General features: G+C 30.8%; 1 protein-coding gene across 2 annotated transcripts; it reads right to left on the bottom strand.

Annotated features, from left to right (window-relative positions):
• Positions 1-838: 838 nt before the first annotated feature.
• On the bottom strand, positions 839-8,042 carry LOC143226278 (coiled-coil domain-containing protein R3HCC1L-like). Of its 2 annotated transcripts, none has more exons than XR_013014550.1 (4): positions 7,783-8,042; positions 5,752-5,847; positions 3,069-3,210; positions 839-2,335 (listed from the first exon to the last, which is right to left on the bottom strand). XR_013014550.1 is itself a non-coding variant. In XM_076457077.1 (4 exons), exons 1-4 carry the CDS (start codon positions 7,556-7,558, stop codon positions 2,272-2,274), a joined length of 318 nt encoding a protein of 105 aa, XP_076313192.1. In that variant the 5' UTR covers positions 7,559-7,725; the 3' UTR covers positions 839-2,271. The 2 variants fall into 2 exon arrangements, 1 of the variants encoding a protein (XP_076313192.1); XM_076457077.1 differs by lacking the exon at positions 7,783-8,042 and adding an exon at positions 7,543-7,725.
• Positions 8,043-8,384: the final 342 nt, after the last annotated feature.

Raw genomic sequence — 8,384 nt, 5'->3', positions numbered from 1 at the left:
TGCAGATTTACACGATAGGCTCTGTCTGCAGCAATATTACAATCTCAAAATTTAAACATCTTCCACTTTACTACCTAATCACCAGAGACAACAGTTTTCTCAATGTTCTCCAAATCAGGAAAATGTGTGTGAAATCCGGAAAAGCTAAGTGTTAAGGCTATGCCGGTGCTACATGATTTAATACTAGTTTGTGTATTTCTTTTGTTGAAAGCTCCGCAACGAGCTATTCGTGTTGAGCTCACCACAGGAATCGAAGCGCATTTTTTTTTAGCATTGTAAGTCTTCAAACTGAGCCACTAATGACAAGAAACGTATTGAAGGTTCTTACGTAATTATTATTATTGGATAAAGTAAGAAATCGTGTTTTATCTATCAAAACCATTTCTTGCACCTATCAAAATGAAGTAACTTTAAATCTTTCAAAGTTGTAAATAATAAAAGTTGAAGGGTTCCTACACACTGTTTTACTTAAAATTGTATAGAAAAAATCTATGAATAAATTTACCAATCTTTTAAATATATCTGTGAATTCATTACTAGATAATCTGTATGTAAATATATACTTTTTTTATCACAGATGCTCCTTTTAGAAACAAATCAAATTTCTAGAATAGTTCATTTGTATGTTACATTCATATTAAACTTCACATTTAATTTGGTAAAATTTCGTTTGAAAACCACTATTTATTTATTTAATTGGTAAATTAAAGTATTTAATGATGTACCATTCTTACTGACCAAATCAGTCCTTCCTCCCAATGGTCAAGTGTTATTTTCCTTTTTTTTCAATTTGAAATAATTTTTGACTTGAACGTTTAAAAACACTTACACACACTAAGCAAGTACGTTTTATTTGTCAAATATGAGTCTACAAAATACTGTGTGAAAACTTTACAATATCTGGGAATCTGATGAACTCATTCCACTTTTAAATAAAACATATGAAGGTTGAATTACGTTCACTATTCCTTACAAAGTGATATATAAAAAATTACTAATAAATTCATTACAAGTCAGTAAAAGGTAGCTGTTTTCAATCATTTCTTATTACTTTCAAGTGATGTAAAATGGTTCAAATCTGAAATTTCACTTGATTATTCTTATCAATACTTAATATTACCCAAAAATATGAGGAATGATGACACTTGCAAACCACCTTTACAGTGGTAGTATTTTATTTAAAAAGTGATGTAAAAATAAACTAACACTAATATTCCTGTAAAGCTACAAACAAGAGCTATATTTCTGCAATAGTCATCCCAATTTTTAATTGACAGACTAGATGAAAGACATGCAGTCAACAATACTCACACTTACAGAATTCACAGTCTGACATGTCAGCCACCAGGGTATGTCCAAGTAATGATTAAAGGTAGAAATATAAGACTGTTATATAAGTGGACGACTTCTATAGTTTATAAATATTTTTTTTTTCCAAAGGATTTCTCTAAATAAAATACATTTAAAAAGAAAAATAATCCTACTTAAAAAAAAAAGATTCTAAATGTGATTTAATATACAGTTTCAGGTCACACCTTTGATAAAAAGAAAAGTCTTACAAACTTAATCAAACATAGCATTCAAATACACCTAAATTTCCAGACATAGATTGTTCATAAAGAAAAAAAAACTTTCATAATCATTACCATATTACAAGCAGTTATCAGACTACTGTAACAGGCATACAAAATAAACTTACATTTATAAATACTATCTAACGTAAGCAGTCTTTAAAACATTCAACCACTGCAAATTTCTTTACAAGTTCTACTACATTAGACATTTCCTTATGACACTTGCATATATTCATATAGGAAGCTTAAATAATTTTTTTGAAATTACTGTCAAAAAGAAGAAATATAAAGTAAGAAGACTCATTGTTTTATTATTTTGCCAGGTTCAACTCATATACTTGATCAAAAAATCACAGAAACAAACATTTCCTTGGGTCATTTATTGAAAAATTATGACCAAAATATCTAAGACTGCACTTTGACATGATATAATTTATATTTTTTGTTAATATGAGGTTGTATGAATATCATATACAGATAAATAGGCACAAGGAAATAAAACCAGAAAAATAGTTTTCCTTGAAGGGTCTGTTAACTAATTAGTAACAGATCACAAAATTGTCTTGAGAATAAAATTACTGGATTTCTTAAAACTGACTCAAAATACCTTTATTTTTTACATTCTCTGTTGTTACATGCTTAAGTATAAATTTTTCAAGTTTAAAAACATTAATATGTTGTTCTCTATACATCTAATTCAGTCTAATCTACTTTCCCTTCCCAAATGTCCACACGTTGTTTGGCAGCTTTTCTTTTCTTTTCTGTTGAAGAAATAACAAAACCTTTAGAACAAAGCAGTAATAAGTAGTAGTTATTTATCTAAGTAATATTTAAATACATGAAATAAAACAATTAGGTACTACTTGCAAGGATTGGATCTTAAAATAGTACTACAGTGCTACTTCCTAAACTAGGTGCCATAAGTAAGTACACAATACTTCTACTCATTCTACAGATTTGTACAGGGTTCTCAGTCCAAATGTCAATTATTTTTTTTTTTTGGTGGGGGGACTTTTATGCTGAGAAAATCTAGAAACACTACATTAAGGTATTCAGATACATATATGAAATAATGATAAATCACATAATCCTAGATGCTCTCATTTCATTAGTTATTTTACTTCTAAATTTTGAAATCCTTACTGACCTACTTACATGCAACAAAATTGTACTGGCACATTGCAGCTTACCCACTGACCACTAGGTTATGTCCAGTCCAACATAAATGATACATTTTACTGGCACATTGCAGCTCAACCACTGATCACTATGCTATATCCAATCAAACAAGAAAATAAATACTAGGCTATGCCAAGATCAACAGTATAGTTAAAGAAAAATTACTGCCACATTACAGCTCAACCTAGCAAGCTTACCATTAAGATATGCCAAGACCAATAGTTAGATAAGGGAAATTTTAATGAAGGTTGACTACAATATTATTCTATTGATTAACAACACAATACTATCTATAAATAATTATTATTTTATTACCTTTGGCTTCTTGTAACTTTGCCTTCTCTAGTTTTTGTTGTTCTCTTGAGACCTGGACCTTCAAACCCAAGGCACCGGACACAAGACGACGAGCCAGAGCAGCTGGCGTAGCTGGTGCGTGGTTTTGGGGGTTGCAAGAACTCTGAAAGATAAATCCCCTCCTTTTAATAGTCCACGTGGGTTGTATTATCCATGTCTATAGTCTTTACATATAAACATTTGTATAACATTCTTTGAAACATACATACAAAGAGAAATCTTCATTTGTTTAGTCCTAGATGCTGTTGTTTTTTACGCAAAACATTTTTGTACTTGCTAGGCGACAAATAGCATATAAATATATATATATAAAAAAAGACACAAGTTATGCTGCTTAAAAGACCCCAGAAGATATTGCCAACTCAGTAATAAGCTATCAGCTAATGATAATAACAAGAGGTAAAGAGAACTACATGCAAACAGGTAATAATGCTGGTATCTCCCAGGAATTTCAAACATGTTAACAGAATGTAAACACAAAAAACAGTCCTTCTTGTAACAATATTCAAGGTATTCTATCTCAATGGCCAAGGGTGCTAAAATATTGATAACAGCAAGAAAAGTTTTGTTTTGAATTTGAGGCAAAGCTACACAAGGGCTATCTGCACTAGCCATTCCCAATTTAGCAGTGTAAAACTAGAAGGAAGGCAGCTAGTCATCACCACCCACTGCCAACTCTTCGGCTACTCAAATAGTGGAATGACTGTCACATTATAACCCCAAGGCTAAAAGAGTAAGTACATTTGATGTGACTGGAATTCAAACCCATGACCCTCAGATTACAATTCAAGCCCTTAACCAGCTGGAATGCCAGGCCCAAGAAAAGTTTATTTTCAAATGTTAGACAAAATTCATTCATTTGTTCATCATATTACTATTCAAGTTATTCTTGTTTCATAAGACTAAAGGCAAAAAACTGCTAATGAATATTGTATTCAAACCTGGTCTAACCTACTAAAAAAACTACTGTGCAGGTCAAAGGGCTAATTGTGTTGTTGATTCTTCAAATAAAAGGAGAAATTTTATCAGTTTTGTCATCACTACTGGACAAGTTTTTCTTCAAAGTCATGATTTAAGCATCAAAGCCTACAGCAAAAACAGTTAGGTATATTGTGCCAAAATCTATGCACAGCTACTAAACAAATTCCTGCATAGGTTGTAGGGCTGCTTTTTCTAAGGTCTTCTTTGTTACAAACATAAGCCATTCAACCATCACAGAAATGTAGAAGTCACTACAACACTGTCAAAATATTCAGAAATGTTCCATTTTATGCTAGTCGGAAATGCTTTGTTTTATGAACGTGTTGATTTATAAGTGTCTCCAGCCTTACTATTAATGATTATACTTTTACAATCTGCTACAGAACAAATGGCTATGAATATCTTACTGAAAAATGGATAATAATAATAATGAATGCAGTAATGAGTACATCATAGGATAGTTTTAAGGTAATTCATGAGCCTTTGTTCTTTCAGCCTGGAAGAATTTCTGCCATAAAACAAATCTGTTTTGCTAATGTGCATCACTTGGAAAATAATTTGTGCTGCTCACAGTGAATTAAATGGAAACACCATGACAAGAATTCATAATTTCTTGAGTTAGTCATTCTTCACTGTCTCTACGTAGTTTTCTGTGACTATTTAAGTCAGTTTTTTAACACAAGACAACTACTGTAGTATACTTTCCTGTGTTTTATTCTACTGATTTTTGTAATTCCCCGAAACTGTGAGTGTGTATTTTAGTATTAATTCGTTATTGTTATTAATATTTGTTTCACAAGCCTACAACAAAATGGGTTGGGTATTTTACACAAAAACCTAAACAGATATATAATATATGAAACTCTGTAAACATCCATGACCTATTTAAATGTTAATTTCTTTTCACTGGAAGTTGATTTATGTCGCTATACATGCACAACTTATGCAATGTTGCTGTGAGTTTAAACTTGGTGCTTGTTAAACTCATTTTCAAATAAAACCTCAGACATAAAACCATCTGGCACAGAAAATAATGGATGGTTAATAAAAATAACGCCAATGTAGAAATAAACTGCTGAAGAACGTGTAACGTTCATCTGAAAATATACGTACGTACATAGCTCAAAATGTATTCTCCATAAATGGACATAAAAACTTATGATAATTAAAAACTGTTAATTTAAAAAGGGGAATAGAGATTGTCAAAAAAAGTACAGAAGCAAGCTGAATTCAAATACAAAGATTATATTTCCAGACCTAAAGCTAGAGACTCTAAGAAAAATAAGCACACTAATCTGGAAATATGTCCATATTATTTCCAACTGGTGATACTATTTTTATAATCCATAATTGTAAGTTTGGAAATATAATTTTGATTCAACTTGTTTGTGTAATTCTATTAATTCCTGCCCCCTGTTTATAAATTAACAATTTTTAATTATATTGTCTTACTGAAATATATAATTTATTAATTTAACACAATACAATTTCAAGTAATGTTCATTTAAATATGCAGATTTTTTTAAGTAAAGGCTTAGGTTATAAATTTAAAATCTATTTCATCTCGCACTCTACGTTCCAAAAATAGTTGCTATGAAAAACAAGTCAAAATTTTGCCTCACATTTGGTAAGAATTCAGTAAACCTTCGTACTTTCAGTTTACCTGATAATCTATATGCCTTATGTTTTGATTCCCTTGTTGCTTCTGATAAGGGTCGCACTTTCAGTAACGGGTTGTGGATGGTAAGGACATCTGATGCTATAGGAAACATGCCACAAAATGTATTAAAGAAAATGCTGTCACCTAACTATTTGAAAAGCAGAAAAAAATTAAAGTTATACAATCAACAATAACCTCATATAACAATTGACCTACTGCTTGTTTAATTGTTAATTTTACACAGAGCTTGTCAAGGACTATATGCTCTAACTGCCCAAATTTTGAGGTAACAGAATAGAGGAAAGACAGGTAGTCAATACCACCCAATGGCAATCCTCGGGCTTCTCTTACCATCAAATAATGAAATTGACCATCACATTAAAAAGCACCCAAGGCTAAAAGTGTACATATATATGGTGACAAGAGTTCAATTGCATAGCCCACATATTGTCAATCAAGTACCCTAACCACCACATCTTTTATCTACTATGTAAAAAATAACAACTCTCTCTTCAAAACAACACTAACCATGTAAAAATAGATATATTAGTTTAAAATAATTCAAATATTACTGAAAGGAATTTTTTTATTTTAAACAAAATTGTAAATTATAAACTGTAAAGAAAATGTTCCAGAGAAATTTTTCTATAAATATTTTAAATAAATAAATTAAACATAATTAACTAATTACCATCTTCTGTTTTTTATACTAGACATTAACAGTGTGAATTCATATTGAATCACTATGTTTTCATCTGTTAATAAACAAAAAGAACTAGTGAAGCCATTCATTATCTCAATATAATACCAGTAAAACACAATAATTCATAATACTAATATGTTATTGATATGTTATTAATTAAAGATCATATAACACACAAAGTCATGGACCTATACAGTTTGGTGCATAAAAGGGGTAGAAAGATGTGTTGTAGAAGAAGGTGTGTAATGATAGTAAGACATTAGTATTAGATTTAGAATTAGTATGGTGTGTAACAACAGTAAGACATTACTATTAAGTTTAGAACTAGAAGGGTGTGTAACAATGGTAAGACATTACTATTAGGTTTAGAACTAGAAGGGTGTGTAACAACAGTAAGACATTAGTATTAGATAAAGAACTAGAAGGGTGTGTAACAATATTAAGACATTACTATTAGATTTGAACCAGAAGGTTGTGTAAAAATAGTAATACATTACTATTAGGTTTAGAACTGTAAGGGTGTGTAACAACAGTAGGACATTACTATTAGGTTTAGAACTAGAAGGGTGTGTAATGATAGTAAAGACATTACTATTAGGTTTAGAACTAGAAGGGTGTGTAACGATAGTAAGACATTACTATTAGGTTTAGAACTAGAAGGGTGTGTAATGATAGTAAGACATTACTATTAGGTTTAGAACTAGAAGGGTGTGTAATGATAGTAAGACATTACTATTAGGTTTAGAACTAGAAGGGTGTGTAAGCGATAGTAAGACATTACTATTAGGTTTAGAACTAGAAGGGTGTGTAATGATAGTGAAGTCATTACTATTAGGTTTAATGTTAGAAGAGTGCATAACAATAGTAAGACATTAGTATAAGGTGGAGAATTAGAAAAGTGTGTCACAATAGTAATACATTAATATTAGGTTTAGAACTAGAAAGGTGTGAAACAATAACAACGTATTATTATTAGGTTTAAAGTTAAAAGGGCGTGTAACAATAGTAAGACATTATCAGGTTTAAAGACATTACTATTAGGTTTAGAACTAGGTCTTGGAATAATAGAATTCAAACCACACTATATTCACCATATCCACTGTTCATGACCCCATTTGTTTAATCCAGAGTTCTTCAGACCAGTAAGGTATTGAGTTCCTCCATCACTTATTTGTCCAATATGGCTTGTTTGAGAAATGTATCCCATATGTGTAAGGAGAGCTCATTCTACTTGCAGGTGTGATTCTACAAGTCTACTGACTGTGTTGACACTTACCTACTAAAAGTCCTTGCAGATGGAGTTATACAAATACACTACCTGTGTACTCTACCTACCAAAGGACTTGCAAACACTCCTAATGCATGAGTGTCATCTACCCACTTTATGTCAAAGTCTTTCAATCTGTAAGAATAAATGTTTACAGTGAATGATTGTTATTTATGTATTACAACTGATGTTCAGAAGAAAGCTTACTTAAACCAGTAAATACATTTAAACTGTTAATTTAATTTAAACAGAGAACATACAACAGTGCCAGAGTTATCTATTCAAAGTTGCAGTGAGATGTAACTAAAGGGACTTATGACTTAATTAACCCTAATTGAATGGCAGTGGTGATTTGTACTTACAGTTTCAGTAAAGTTTCACATAGTAATGTTTACACTAGTTCTGAAATTACTAAATGAAACTTTATGGCCCTTAATGGGCATTTAGTAAATGTTACAAGTTTTGCACACACACACACACACACACACAAAGATGAAACAGAAATTTTAATAAAATATTTTTACTGGATATCGGAAGCTTACTGGGTCAACCTGACTAGTTTAAGAAATTTTCATGTTAAGAATAAAATAATTTATTTTACAGTTCCATTTTTCTGCTTTTCATATCTGTTTATATAACAACTAAAACCACAAAATCAATGAAATC

This window comes from Tachypleus tridentatus, chromosome 1 (genome assembly GCF_004210375.1).
Source record: "Tachypleus tridentatus isolate NWPU-2018 chromosome 1, ASM421037v1, whole genome shotgun sequence".
NCBI classification, from domain to species: domain Eukaryota; kingdom Metazoa; phylum Arthropoda; class Merostomata; order Xiphosura; family Limulidae; genus Tachypleus; species Tachypleus tridentatus.
This window is presented reverse-complemented; position numbering and strand designations above follow the sequence as displayed.